Source organism: Anabas testudineus, chromosome 21 (genome assembly GCF_900324465.2).
Source record: "Anabas testudineus chromosome 21, fAnaTes1.2, whole genome shotgun sequence".
NCBI classification, from domain to species: domain Eukaryota; kingdom Metazoa; phylum Chordata; class Actinopteri; order Anabantiformes; family Anabantidae; genus Anabas; species Anabas testudineus.
The window spans coordinates 21,163,214-21,178,198 of record NC_046629.1 but is presented as its reverse complement, the minus strand read 5'-3'; the positions used below and the strand labels follow the sequence as shown (position 1 = coordinate 21,178,198).

General features: G+C 41.1%; 3 protein-coding genes across 7 annotated transcripts in view; 1 reads left to right on the top strand and 2 right to left on the bottom strand.

Moving 5' to 3' along the window:
- Window positions 1–400: 400 nt before the first annotated feature.
- Window positions 401–3,077, bottom strand: maip1 (matrix AAA peptidase interacting protein 1). The gene is made up of 5 exons (XM_026377363.1): window positions 2,732–3,077; window positions 2,578–2,649; window positions 1,664–1,790; window positions 1,429–1,579; window positions 401–1,331 (listed from the first exon to the last, which is right to left on the bottom strand). The coding sequence occupies exons 1-5, from the start codon at window positions 3,035–3,037 to the stop codon at window positions 1,253–1,255; spliced, it is 735 nt and encodes a 244-aa protein (XP_026233148.1). The 5' UTR covers window positions 3,038–3,077; the 3' UTR covers window positions 401–1,252.
- tyw5 (tRNA-yW synthesizing protein 5) lies at window positions 2,999–5,765 on the top strand. Its single transcript, XM_026377362.1, is given in 10 exon segments — window positions 2,999–3,110; window positions 3,271–3,434; window positions 3,768–3,922; window positions 4,473–4,542; window positions 4,626–4,670; window positions 4,770–4,829; window positions 4,831–4,908; window positions 5,003–5,090; window positions 5,201–5,317; window positions 5,405–5,765. Coding segments are annotated over 9 exon segments (1,014 nt in total). The 5' UTR covers window positions 2,999–3,110; window positions 3,271–3,353; the 3' UTR covers window positions 5,725–5,765.
- A 1,635-nt stretch (window positions 5,766–7,400) lies between these two features.
- The window catches only part of lrrfip1a (leucine rich repeat (in FLII) interacting protein 1a), a 39,481-nt gene continuing 31,896 nt past the window's right edge, over window positions 7,401–14,985 (bottom strand). For 3 of the 5 annotated variants that reach the window (XM_026377032.1, XM_026377033.1, XM_026377034.1), the window contains one exon: window positions 10,000–14,068. In XM_026377032.1, the coding sequence (XP_026232817.1) occupies window positions 10,965–14,068 (3,104 nt within the window). In that variant the 3' untranslated portion in view covers window positions 10,000–10,964. Of the gene's footprint in view, window positions 8,378–8,473; window positions 8,579–8,659; window positions 8,737–8,826; window positions 8,948–9,498; window positions 14,069–14,985 lie in introns of those variants that run through there. The other 2 variants (XM_026377035.1, XM_026377030.1) reach the window with 2 other exon arrangements.

Here is a 14,985-nt window from a genome sequence, read left to right as displayed (position 1 = left end):
CTATTGTTTGTCTTAAACAAATAGTATAAACAGCTGGGCGGCTGTGACATTCATCACAGATTATCTGATTGAAATGTCTGTGAAGATTCTCAGTCATCCAGGTTGTGATTATCCTGAAACTGCTGTTCATTATCAACTGGACTTGTTTTAAGTTCTTGAAGAGGTGTTTCCTTCTATCCACAAGGCTTCATCAGTTCTGACTGTCTGGAAACGCAGGCTTGTTAACCCTGTGGAGGCACCTGGCTTTCATGTGTGTTCCTGTAACGTGATGTTACGTCTGTTGTCTTCTTTCCTGTTAGATCTTTTCCTGGATTGAGGACAGGCTTTGGCCTTTTGTGCATTGCCACCTCTGTCCACTCATCTGGTCCCACCCCTGACTACAGGACAGTGTAGCACTTAATTCATTTCTCAAATCTTTAATAAATCAAAGGACATGCAGCTGCATCAAGCTGCCAAACGCACTACAAACAAATGTACACACATACAGTACATACAGAAAAATCAACATTATATACACTGGGTGGTTCTAATGTTGTGGTTCTACAGGAGTCCACAGCTACATAGCCCAATATGCAGCAAGCTGTTTTTTGTGACTGTGTGTTTGACACCTGTCCATCATGGCAGCGTTGCATTTTTCCCATGCATACATTTAAACACGTGGTGAAAAGATTGCATGGGCGGATCTCAGATACGTAATCGCAGCAGGTTACATGTAGAGAATTTCTGACCTGCTGCGGTTTTGTGCTACAGGGAAAAACAGTATCAGTCAGTCAAAAACAGATGACAGGTCAGACAGTGTCAGGTCAGCAAATATTCCTCAGTGCATTAAGACAATGACAATAAGGTTTTTGTGATCGTTTTAATCTCTCTCTCCTTCTGATATAATAACAGTTAAAATAAGGCTGTGATTTATTTCACAATAACACTTGATTCCTCTTATGAATTCCTGAATATACAAATCCTTCCAGATCAAATGTAATCAAGTTGTAATTGTTGTTTTCTGAGATATTAGAGAATAGAAAGAATGGAACCAGAAACACAGGTACATATAGGTATTGCAGGTATAGTACCTCTGCAAAAACAGGTGTGTTTGGCTCACATGTCCTCACATGACTTCCCAGCGAGGTGCTGTGCCTTGTTCTCCCTCTGTGGGTAGTCTTGACCTCTTTTTTTCTTTAATTTAATAACCTCAAATTCCTGAAGGGAATTTCACATACTTGACTAGTTTCCACAGACTTAATTTAAAACCACCTTAATCCAAAAGTCTGGAGTGCTCTATCCTCGTTATGGTCCAGTCTGGTGGAACTCCTTTAGTAAACTCCCTTTGGAATCTGTCAGGGAAACGATCAGCAGAGGACATTCTCAGTCAGACAGTTGAAGATTTACCACATTTTGTACCTCACATGCACAAACACTGATTGTACTCACTCATAATTTGCAGTTAACAGTCTTTTAGTTCCAGCTTCACTCTCCCTACGAATGACAACCTGGAATATGCGAGTTCCCTCCATGCTGTCTTCAGGAATGTGTGCACTTGTCAGATACCAGAAACGCATCAGAATACTTACAAACCTTCTCCCTGCAAACACAAGACCAACTACAATTAATGCTGACACTGATAGAAAATGACGTCTTCCTCATGTTACGCTGAGAATATGCTAACCATCATCATCATAGTAGATTCCCACGTCTCCGGGTATTGTGTACATGATCTCATCGAGGTCTGCAGAGAGGGCTTTCTTGTGGCTCACTGGCAGAAGTTTACACTTTTCCTCGAGCTTTCCGATCAACTGCAAGAACAGGTAAATGAGGCAGTGCTGAACCTGAGCAAATATATACTACATATATGCAAGGACGTATAAATATACTGCAGGTTTCTCTTGATCTGAGCTCAGTCATTTTATCTTTTTAGTCATTGGTTTGTTCCACAAGAGATTACATGTTTTATAATAACCTTTCTTATGGAAAATCAAGCATTTAGACACTTTCACTTTTTGTACACTAGCTTTCATTGAAAGTGAAAAAGATCTACACTCAATAACCCACAGTGACAGTCTGAAAAGTATTCAGACCAGGTGGGTTGCTGTGTGCTTCCTTTTTAGTTTTCCTTCCCTAGACTAGTCTATTCATTGGCCACTGGAAAGGTCAACACATACTGTATGTACATAAGCTGGCACAATTTACACTAAATGTCTAGACAAAAACCAAGACATCAAGTCCAAGGAAGTGTCTGCAGGCTTTCACAGTAGGAATAGATCACAGCAAGGGTGTAATACCGTTTCTAAAGCTCTGGTTGTCCAGAATGAACAGAACTCTTCCTAGGATAGGACATCAAAGTCTCAGAATGAGTGAACTGATTCTCTGTTCTACTTGGGAACACCTCATCGCCCATCACTTGTCAGTGCCATCCTTATTCCTATTCATCAAATCCAACAACATGTACAAAAGGTCAAGTGTCTTCTGTCTTTCTGAAGTCTCTGTGGAGGCAGAGTCTTCTCCCCCATCATCTAAGTTGTCTCCAGGCGAGCTGGAAACTTCAGTAAAGATAATTCTGCCCTGCTCGGCTTCCATACTCACGTCTTTCGCCACAAGTCCTTCTAAAGCTTCAAACTGACACTGTGACAACAGTCTGGACACATGGCAGAAGGCCTGCAAGAGACAAACACAGCAAATGAACACAGTGTCAAGTGCAGATGCACAAGTTCAAACCCTGTCTTTCTGTCTTCCAGACCTGTTTCGCTCCCTCCGTGAATTCCTCAATGGAGAACTCTGTATCAAAGTAGGTCCTGATCAGAAAGTAGTAAATCCGAGTGCGGAACCAGATGAAAAGGTTCGGGATACCGACGACCAGCACCTTCTGGCTCTTTTCCTGTGTTTCTCGGTCGGAGCTGTAAGGGCGGACAGCTGCTGCCACACCGAGAGGTGATGAGCGCAATTTAACGGCCCGGTTTACGACGATTCTTTGATTTAAAACGAGACGAATGGCGCTGGACGTTGACGTAAACCTGCAACAACTTCTTAACATGAACAGCGCCATCTTTTCCTCCTCGGAAGCCTTCTGTCCTTTTACTTGTATCTTCCGGAGAGAAACAAATCTGCATAAGTAAAAGGTACAGAGAATAACAACTTGGTGATACTTAATTATTTTTATTATTTTATTTTTATATTTTTTACATTATTCTGTTTTATTTATTATTTCTCATACAGTTTATTAGACATAATACACCACGTTGCCTTTTTACACGCTACTTATTATGTTTTGTTTCTAAGGGGAAGGCTAACAGTGTGACACCAGCTGAAGTTCAGGAGCCTTTCAGTGTGGGATACGTTTCTAAAGCTAAACTATGTTATAAATGGAGCTCCAGGAGAAAGTAGCTGTTCCTGTATTTACTCGAGTAAACAGGGAGGTGTTCCTACAGCAGATCTATCCAGAGGTGAGAGAAACTGACTAACTCTGATCCTCATGGCTGCACACGATGTAAACACAACATCTATCAACACACCACGATTCACGATGAATAATAAGTCAAGATCATAACAAACAGGCACCAGTTTGATCAACTTAACAGAAAAACATAAATCCTTGAAATTGACCAATATTCCATATCTACAGGGACATTATTTAGAGCTTTCTTGCTACAACCTGACCACATCTTACAAAGTGTCTACCCTCAGTTTGTCGGTGTCAGAAAACACTGATGACGTCATCAGACTGATGGTAATGCACCATCTGTAACTACAGCTAAACGATCAGTGTCATTTTCCAGCGCAGGCCAGCTGTGCTCAGAGGTGTGTGTCTCGGACCGTGTCTGGACAAATGGACGGTTGAATATCTCGGACAGACTGGAGGAGACAAGGAGGTGAAGATTCATGTGTCCACAGTGGCACAGATGGACTTCCTGCACAAAAACTTTGTGTACAAGTAAGATATCACACACACACACACACTCTCTCTCTCTCTCTCTCTCTCACACACACACACACACACACACTCTCTCTCTCTCTCTCTCACACACACACACACACACTCTCTCTCACACACACACACGCACACACACTCTCTCTCTCTCTCTTTCTTACACTCACACACACACTCTCACACACACACACTCTCTCTCTCACACACACACACACACACACACACTCTCTCTCTCTCACACTCACACACACACTCTCTCTCACACACACACACACACACTCTCTCTCTCTCTCTCTCACACACACACACACACACTCTCTCTCTCTCTCTCACACACACACTCTCTCTCTCTCTCTCACACACACACACTCTCTCTCTCTCACACTCACACACACTCTCTCTCTCTCTCTCACACACACACACACACTCTCTCTCTCTCACACACACACACACACACACACACACTCTCTCTCTCTCACACACACACACACACTCTCTCTCTCTCTCTCATGAATCCGTCCTCCTCTTCAGAGCTCCTGTCTCATTTTAACAGAACTCTGCCGTTCAATGAGTTCGTGAAAAGAGCATCAGAGGAGCTGCACTCACACTTCTTCCTGTGTGAAGTAAGTGTCCTAAGATAAAGATGTCATCTCCTTTTTAGTGTCTCTGTTCTTTTAATGACACTAACCCCTTGGTCTGATTTTAGGATGAGAGCTATTATCTTCGATCACTTGGAGAAGACGTCCGGAAGGTGTTAGAAGAATATTTGTTCATTTACCAATAAACACAAAATTTATTACTGATCGGTGTGAATGTGTGTGTTACACAACATGTACTGCTTCTTCCACAGGAGCCCGCTGATCTGAGCAAACAGTTCCCGGATTTGGCGGAGGATTTTAATATCCCACACTTTCTTCGAACCTGATCAGTTTTTCTCCAGCGTCTTCCGCATCAGCTCGTGTGGCCTGCAGCTGTGGACTCACTACGATGTGAGTGCTGCACTTTGTGTTGCTCATGTCCCTTCTTAAAGCAGCGAGGTAACACAAAGCTCCCCCTGCTCCGGTCTTTTTGTATTTTCTGCAGGTGATGGATAACCTGCTGGCTCAGGTGACGGGGACGAAGAGAGTGGTCCTCTTCAGCCCCCAGGATGCACTGCACCTCTACCTGTCAGGCAAGTAGCTGTGGACAAGATGCCAGTGTGTATAGATACATCAGTCTGTTCAGATACTGACGTCATTGTGTTGGAACCAAACATATCTGTGTCATTTTTAATGTAATCAGGGGATAAGTCAGAGGTTCTGGACATCGATGACCCAGATCTGGAACAGTTTCCTGAGTTTGTAAAGGCAAAGAGATACGAGTGTGTGCTTGAGCCTGGAGATCTACTTTTTATCCCTGGTAAGGAGAGCTGTTCACAGTCACCAAAAAACTGATGTGGAAGACTTGACCTAATCCAACCTGCCTGTTTTTTGTTTTTTTCTCCAGCCCTGTGGTTCCATAACACCCTTGCGCTGCAGTTTGGAGTTGGTGTTAATGTGTTCTGGCGCCATCTACCAGCAGACAGCTATGACAAAAAGGACCCCTATGGTAATAAAGACCCAGTGGCTGCGGCTCGAGCCCTTCAGGCACTGGAGAGGGCTCTGAACACTCTGGATGAACTCCCAGCAGATTACCGGGACTTCTATGGCCGCCGTATGATCCAGCGCATCCAAAAGCGGACGTTCTGTAGCAGCCTGCCGAGCACACATACGGAGCAGGACTGTGATACTACATTACCCAGCAGTCAATTCACCAAACCTGGATAAGTGTATAGAGAAACAGTAAACAATAAAAGTAAAGTGTTTATGACGTGTTTCAGTCTTTCAGTTAATTTACTATGTTGCATGAAGATTATAATAACGTTACCAAACGTATCTGTTTTTTTAACTCTTAAATCTATTGATTTAAAGGAAAGTCTGTGTTTTGAAAACACTTGACAACATGATGCATTGATGATTGAAGCGTTTCAGCAGCGTACTGCTGTAGACATGACAAAGATATTGGCTTTCTACAATCATTACAATTTCAAGCACTTATTTTAATGAGATTCTTCCCATGTTAGAGCATTTTCCTCACCTAATATTTTGCCATTAATAGATACTAAATGATTAAATTTTTACAGGGGAAACTATAATAAATCATAAAATAAACTTTACTAATGTAAACCAAGTAATACCGCCTTATAGCAGGAGAAGCTCTTACTGGAACAAACATTTCCATTATGTGAAGGAGGGCAAATACTTTTATGTTGCTGTACTTTTTATTGGCAATCTCAAGAAATAGGAAATGACTCAAATATTGACACAAGCAGCACAGCTCAGGGTCGATTTATTGTCTTACTCCTAGAGCTTTCCTGGTTTTGTTAACCCACAGGAAACATAACTGAAAATGTTTTCAAAATAAAGCACTGTATATGGAGAAACAGTGTCATATTATACATTGTTACACTATTATACATTATTTGTTCAATACAAGTATTGAACAAATAAGACCGATTTATTTGTTTGCTGTACTAAATACATTTGTTCTGAGACCGATGTTCAGAATTTCAGCTCATATACTTAATAATTATATCTGTTTGCATTTAAAGATCACCCAAATTTTAAGTGAGCAAATGTCTTGGCCAACAACAGATGGTGACAGAAGTATTGTGACACTAACAGCTTCCACAGAGCAGGAGGAGGTTTTACAATCTACCATCTGGAGACTTGAAGAGCAGAAACACGTGATCAAACCAGAAGATGAAACTTTTCATCAGCAGCAAGAATCAGAAAGCCAGGTTGGAATTTGCACCAAAGTACAGAAAGGGATCTCAAACCAAATATCAATGTTTATTTACTTTAAACTGTTCCAGTACTTTGGCTCCATTACAGTTTTTCCCTGTGTTTTGTGGGGAACTACAGTAAAAGTCATAAATCTCACCTGGACTACTGTAATGTATTACGGACAGTTACCAGCATGCACCACCTAACCAAGCACCCAGCAGCACGTCTCATTTTTGATCAGCCAAAAAGGACCTACGTTATGTTACACCACTCTTCAGATCTCTGCACTGACTTCCTGTAGCTGTCTGCATCAGGTTTGCATTAAGCCTTGACACTTGCCTAAAAAGTGATCAAGTCAACAGCACCAGCTTACCCGAACTCACTCTGCAAGTGAACAACTTTTAGTGCCCTCAACTAACTTCAAAAGATCCCACGCAAAACGTTTCAGCTCTGTGGTCGATCTACCCACCTCTGCATGCTCAGCTGCTTCACTCTCAATTTTTAAAAACTCTTTGCAATTAAATCTTAAAATAAATACATACACATCTTGCACATAGACCTCATGAAACGGAGACAGTTCTTCCTACAGAACATAGTATTTTGCCTTCCTTGCCAAATGACTAAATGTAAATATACATAAATTATAATAAATATATATAATGAACATATGCAGAAACCATGTTTTGAATTTTTATTGCACAAAGATTACAATTCTGTATATTTCCTTACAAACATGTTAAAGCTTTGTAAACAGTGAAGCAGCAGTATCACCTACTAACACCGCTTTGAGTCCCTGTTGTCACATTTCTTCAGTAAGTCTCAGCAGTGAGGTGTACACACAAGAGCCGACGAGTGACTGACCACGTGAAGCAGAAATAGGTTCAGAGAGATGAAGGGCGATTACACTGTGTGGGTCAAATTACTTCCAAAAAACCTGTATCAGGAACTGCAAAGCTGGTGACGTCTTCACTGCGATGATTCAACTGTGTTGAGGTTGCTCTGTGAAGATTGTAATTTGGCTTTGGACACAAAGGTCAGACAAGGAAAACGCACTCAATTATACCCTTTCATTCACAACACACCAAGCATTCAAACCCCCTGAAGGTAACAGTCTTGGGCCATGGACATTGGCTTGAATTTTCTCCAGACAAGTGAATGTGATGAATCCTGAGGAGAGGCAGCAGAATGAGGGCAGCATGGACAGATGAGTGGTTTTTTTTGTTTTGTTTTTTAGTTCCAGAACTCTCCATGTGGCCCTGCTAAGCAGAGCAGTGTACAAAAGTCACAATGTACACAAACATCCACTCCCACCGCTCCGTGTGTGTGCACAGCACTATGGAGAATTCTCAGGTAAAATATACATAGATAAAGAAGTGGCACATTGCGTGTTGTGGATATATTAACTAATGCTCTTGATTTTTCCTTTCTTGTTTGTTTTCTTACACTTGCTATGAGGCAGATGACAGAGAAACCCAGGATGCATGATGTGTTGCTTCCATATGAGCAGCTAGTTCTGGATATGCAGCAGGTGGAATTCGATGTGTTGCTATGGAGTCTGTGCCATGCCACGACTAGACTTTATCTTCTCCAGTCTTTTAGTTAAGTGGCTGTTGTTTGACTCGAGTTCATCGACCTTGTCCAGTGCTGACCGCAACTGTGAGGTGAAAGGACAAAGGAGAGAAATGATTTCTAATTCAAACTGTAGAATAAGGCAGCTCCTGACCTTTGCAGTGTCAGAAACCCACTGTACCTCTCTCTGTAGTTTCCGTTTCTCTGCCTTCAGCTCATCCTCCACTTTCTCTGCGTTTTCTGATGAAGACTTGTAGCGCGTCACCTGACCCTCCAGCCTGGTCACCTGGAGAACAAAAAGTACACCTTCTTAACGTGATATTCCATTTTAAAGCACATTATGAAGTCTCGATTCTTCTTGGCTTACGTTTTGTGTTAAAGCAGTGATTTCCTGTTCTGCCTTCACCAGTTTGAACTTCAAGTCACTTATTTGCCTGGAATCTCCTGAAAAGATTTAGCAAAGGCAAACATTCATGAGTTGTGAGAGACACTGGTGGTGGTAATGGTTTACATTCATACTGTGTGTTTACTTACTCTGTAGTTCAGCTGTGTTGGGATCATTGCCGTTTTCAAGAATTTCACCATCTGGACTTGAGCTGCTCTCAGTGCCATTCTTCTGGGACTTTTGTTCCAGCTGGGCTTTTAGTTTCTTTACCTGTTATAACGGGGTTGTAACATCAAATGATTTCTAGAGCACTCAACTTCATTTCATGCATGTTAAAACACTGGAAATCTCAGTCCAACAAGTTTAAATGTGTCTACTTTTGATGTCAGTGGCCCCTAGTTAATGCCAAAAAGTAAATCTGTTAACTGGTATAATACACAAATGCTCTATTTATGTTGGCAGACATTAGTTAACTTACACATTTCAGAAGGATTCATTTGGATAGTTGTGGAAGGAAGAACTCAAAATCTTTGTCACTTTATGAAAGTATCACGATAGTCTCTACAAATGAAGAGATTAATACTTGGCTCTGTAGCTGCTTACTCTGCTGTCTGCTGGTCACTAATTTTGTCTGTTGTTGGTACTGGATTTTTATTGCACAGAGGGTTTTTCTGATCCCGCAAATGGGAGACTGTAGTCAAACTGGAACAGGTGTGTGTAAACATTTGTTGGGGGCTATTTTCAGTTTTGAATCAATTTTAATTTTAATTACTCCCCACTTTCTCTAAATCAACAGTAACCCAGGAACACACCACAGCCTCACCTGCTCTATCATTTTTTCACGCTCATCTACCAGCTTCCTCAGACGAATCTCTAAAAGATAAAAAGAAAAAGAGTTTAAGAAGAAAACTGTTACCTTAGAGAAGATCACATCAGGTATAACAACAATAGTCCTTGTAACTCTTACAGTCCATGTTTAAAATGAAATAAATAAATAAGTAAGTAAATGTAAATTAACATACCAGGTATGGGAGGAGCCAAGAAGCTGATGGGAGGGGGACTGGGTCAGGATGGGATGCATGCAACAATACAGGTATCCATGGGGGAGTGATGGAGTGCAATGGGGTGTTAAGGGGTGGGAGGGGGTTAGCATGCACACACTGTAGAGAGGAGGGTCAGTGCAAGAACACCACAGCTTCGAGGACTATATTCATACAATATGCTGATGGAACCGCGCGTGTTTGAGTGTAAATGTGCTGAATGATAAAGAAACTTATCATGTTCCTAAGGAATTTCAAAAGGCATTCAGATCAACATGTGAGTGGTAACAAAAAGGTATTTATTACAAAACTGCTGAGGCACTACATTTATTTTAAGTACAACAAATGCAAAAAGAAGTTTAGAATAGATTGTCACTGCAGATGGAACTGGCTTTAAGTCAAACAACTGTTTTATTGACCTGCTATCATTTACACTAACCCACTTGTTTACACTTGGATTTAAAAAGCATCCAGGCGATCAGAACACATGGTGGAACAACATGGAGAACGGCCAGCTAAAACAACCACCACATTATGCAATCAATGGCGTATTTTCCTGCAATGACGTTGCCAGGGAAGCATCCAGACGTCTTAGCGTTTACATTACAAAAGTTATGTGGTCAAATGTGTCCTAGGTCACCTCGCCAAGTGGTCTAAGTGACTGGACCACAATCAGTTACTATTGAAGATAGGATGAGATGTGAAAAACCCAAGCGTAAACAGGCTCGTAAACTCAAAACAGAGTTTGAGTATTTGTCACTTCAAACTTTCAGTGTAATTGTAAAAGTAACATGTAAAAGTTTGCTGGAGTCTCAATGAAAATAACCAATTAACATGTTTTTTTTTATTGTGCACCTTTGTTGAATGAATACATGAGTGAGTTCCTGGAATTGCATATAACAGAACCAAAATGTTGCAGAGCTATATCTTCCACAAGTCATTACAAGCAGCATGGTCATTGTGCATCAGTAACTAAATAATGTAATCTAATATAACAAGTGCTGTACTGTCCAACAGTAGGTTACATTTCCATTTCTCCAGAGATGAATTCCACACACATATGGCCTCGAAGAAAACTGGAATTTGGACTTTGGACTCTTACTACAGACTTATTTTAAATACACATACTTACACCAATATTAATTTGGGAAATCATCAAAGTGCTGTGAGGTTTTGCACATTTGTATTACTTTCTAAACAGCTAAGCAAAGAGTAGTAAAATTAAGTTAACGTAAATCTATAATATACTAAGACATCTTACATTCCTCTTTGCTCTTGCCTTTGCCTTTCTTGCCATTCTTCTTCCCATCTTTCCCTGACTGTGGTGGCTCATTGCTTCTGGCCACTTGGTCTTCACTCTTTAGTAAAACCAAACCTTCGTCCTGCATCTCATGCTTAATGGCATCTAATCCTTCCTCTATTGCCGTTTCGTGCTCAATCTTTTCTGCCACAGCACCCAACTCTCCAACAGCCGTAACCTTTCCTTCCTCTGCAATGTGCCTACCTTCATCTACTACATCTGTTTTGTCTACCTGTGTTTTAACTTCTTCACACACATTTGGCTCCTTTTCAGGTGTGCCCTCATGAGCCAAAGAGCTTTTGTTGTCTTGGGACAATGTGTCTGACTCTTTCTCCAGCGTACCCCCCTGGTTACTCTCCTCAGCTATACACTTCTCCTCACTGTTTTCAGCTGGCTTCTCTTGTGTTTTGAAATCTGCTTCAGAATTACTTTGGCACTGCACTGGACTACCACTGTTGCTTTCATCTGACATGACTTCCACTGCGTCTTCTGCTTCCTCTTGCTCTGGATTTGTAGAGAGATTTGTTGCTATAGCTGCTTCCACATCCATGTCATCAAAATCAAAAGACTGCCCTTCTTCATCTACACAGTCATCTTCGTCACATTCCTGCTCCTTGGGTCCAGAAGAGTCATCGCTTTCTGGTTCGTCTTTGCTGGTTTTATGCAGCTGTTCATCCAAAGGCTGAACACACGTGTCACTTTCTTGATGGTTTTTACAGTGTTCATGTCGTGAATCTTCTGCAACAGTAGATGCCTGCTCGATAGGGGTGTAAATCTCAGTAGATTCATTGGGAGAGTCTGTTGTGTTTGACAAAGTTTCTGTTTTTAAAGACACCTCCACGTTAGTTTTATCAGTATGATCCACACACTCCAATGTCTGGCTTTCTATTTCATTCAACTCGGCCTGAGCTGCAGTTTCTAGAACACTCTCTTCATTGTCCAAATCAGTGTTTTTTGTTAATGCACCATCATAACTTTTTTCAACATCGGGGGAGCTGCATATCTCAACTAATTCTACTGATTCCCTTACACTTCCAGCTAGCTTCTCCTTTTCTGCTGTGTCTTGTTGAAGCTCTGAACTCCCGTCATGACTGGGAAGGTAGAATTCTTGATCAGTCTCTATTCCTGGCTCTTTGACTGTCTCATCTACCTCCTCAGGTTCTCTGGCAGAAACCTCGATGGCTGTGGATGACTGTGGTAGTTGCTCTTTGTCAGAGAAACGTTTGAGACTGAACATTTGAGAACTGTCTATAGACTCGAATTCTTCAGCAGCAATGCCACTATTACATGGAACATGAGATTCAGCTTCAGTGTTTTCCCTACTGTTTGTTTCAAGACTACTTTCTGGATTATTCATTGTGCATACAGGTTCTATCTTATCAACAGACCCAACTTTATCCTCGACATGAAAAATATCTGACCCCCCGTGGATAACTTCAAGATTATTTGATTGTTCTCCACTTTTAGAGCTATCAAGACTGGAAGTACAAGTTTTTTCAAGGCCACCAGTGCTCTCTGTACTGTTAGTGGTGTCAATAAGATCAGAGGTACTGTGGCTGGCCTCTGTAGTACTTGTTCCAGAATCCATGGTTTCTGCTTTCTCTGTTACTAAAGGATGTTCTTTGTCCTGTTCATCTTTTGTGGGATCTGTTCTTGTTTCTTGAGGAGTTTCAATGTGGACAAGGCTTTCAGAGGATGCCACTACTTCTACTGTCTCAGTTTCCAAACTTTGCTCTGTTTGCTCATTTGTAACATGATCCATTCTTGGTTCATTCAATTGTGCTTTGTGAGAAAAGGATTCAGTGAGTTCAACTGTTTCTGCTGCATCTACCCCCTTAGCCTCTTGCCTGTCCTGTTCATTCCTAACCTGATCCATCGTCAATTCCGTGAGGGGCTCAGAGGCAGAACTGTCAACAAGATCAAATGTACCGTGGTTGGCCTCTGTATGACTTGTTACAGAGTCCACCTTTTCTAATTTCTCAGTTTCCAAAGGTTCTTCTTTGTTCAGCTCATCCTTTGTGGGATCTGTTCTTCTTTCTTGGGAAATTTCAATGTGGACAAAGCTTTCAGTTTCCAAACTTTGCTCTGTTTGCTCATTTGTAACCTGATCCATTCTTGGTTCATTTGTTTCTGCTATATCTTGACTGTCCTGCTCATTCTTAACCTGGTCCAGCTTCAATTCCCTGAAGGCTTCAGTGGTAGAACTGTGAATGTTACATTCTGTTGTTGACCTATCATCTCCTTTAGCCAATTTTACGTCTGTTTCTGTTTTGCTGTTTTCTTTCTTTCCATCTTTTTGTTGGTTCTTATCCTCATGAGTCCCTCCTTTCTTTCTGGTTCTCCTTTTCCTTTTCTTCTTTTTCCCTGAGGCAGTAGCCCCTTGAGGCTGAGATTTACTACATAACTCCTCTGTCTCATCATTTTCTTCCTCTGCGTTTTCAAGCTCTTGTTGTGGTTCTATGTATGATGCAGCTGGGGTGGTGTCATCAGGTAAATTTTCTTTCACAATATTCTCTATATTTTGCTTCTGAGACAATTCTGTATTATTCAAATTACTTTCCTTAACAGCTTCTTGTGTGTTTTCTTGCTCTTCAAAAAACTTCTTAGATGTCTCTGTATTATCACAACTATGTGTGTCAACACTACCGTTTTTGGTTTCTGTCTGCTCTATAACTGGGTTGCTTAGCTCTTCTAAATATTGCCCATCAGGTATTCCTTGTTCTACAACATTTCTCGTAGGACTTAGAATTTCTTCAAGTTCAGGGCTGCAAATTTTTATATCTTTGGCTTCTGTGATTGGGTGGTCATTAACATTCATGTCTTTGCTTAGAACACCTTCAATGTCATCTTCCTCTGTGGGTGAGCATGTCTGTTGCTCTTCTGTAGGCTCTTCTTCACTAGATGTTTTCAGTGTGGCCACATCAGCAACATTACAGAGTGTATCAAAGCTCAAGTTATTCTCTTTGGATTCCTCTTTCAGCATCTCTTGATGCTGCTCTGGTTCCAGTTCTTCTTCTTCACTACTTCTCAACTGACTCTCCTCTGTGTTGCCTGAGAGATCACGAAGAGCATACGGTGATAGAAAGCCAAAAAATGTTGACCTTGACATTATTTTCAAAATTGTAATCTTCATCAGGAAGTGCATCAGCAGAAGTCAAGTTAAGGCAGAACACCTGATTGGTTCAGTGGCCAGAAAGAGGAGCACAGAGCCAAAATGACCAAGAACAGCACAAGAAAAAGAAGAAGAAAGGCAAGAGCAACACCAAAATTATGTTCTTAATCCCAAGTACATCAAGGTGACAATAAAATATGCTGGCAGCTGAAGTACAGTAACATAACTCAAGTCAAGTCAAGTCAACTCCTTTACACGATTTTCTCTGCTCTACAATTAGGTCTAGTATAGGTCAGATCAAATGGTAGATCTTACCATTGTGAGAAGAGTGATCTCCAGTGCCATCAAAGTGTCACTAGAGATCTCTCAGTATTTACACAGCGGCACCACCCATGATGACACAGTTAGTTGTGATTCTGAACAAATACGTGCAGTATTAGGTATAAATCATTAGAAAGGTGCAGAAGAAGAAGAAAACAAGCCAGGTTTTAAAGTGGAATCTCTGGAAAGCAAGATGTCAGACAGATGTTGCTTAAAGAATAAGGCTGATGATTCCCTATATTTTTCTGGTTGTTACAGTTTTTGCATTAAAAGACTAAACTAAATTGTGTTATTCTGCCTCTACTCTACTTTTTACTTTTCTATCCTACCCCTACAGCTCATCCACAAGATCACTAGATTGTACCGAGGATGTACATTTTTTGAAAAGGTCATATATAGTTACATTTTTAAAAAGGTTAAAAAGGCTAACCCTAACCCAGCTCTTTATTCCTTAAAGAGCTGGGTGCCATAATCATTAATAATCATTACTAGTCTCCAACCACTTGTTGGAGACCAGTAGAATTTACAACAGCAT

Coding starts and splice junctions, on each gene's coding strand:
- maip1 (XM_026377363.1), bottom strand. CDS start 3,037: ATGGCGCTGTTCATGTTAAGAAGTTGTTGCAGGTTTACGTCAACGTCC. Junction 2,650..2,731: donor TCACGGAGGGAGCGAAACAG/GTCTGGAAGACA, acceptor TGTCTCTTGCAG/GCCTTCTGCCATGTGTCCAG. Junction 1,791..2,577: donor AAGGACTTGTGGCGAAAGAC/GTGAGTATGGAA, acceptor CTGTTCTTGCAG/TTGATCGGAAAGCTCGAGGA.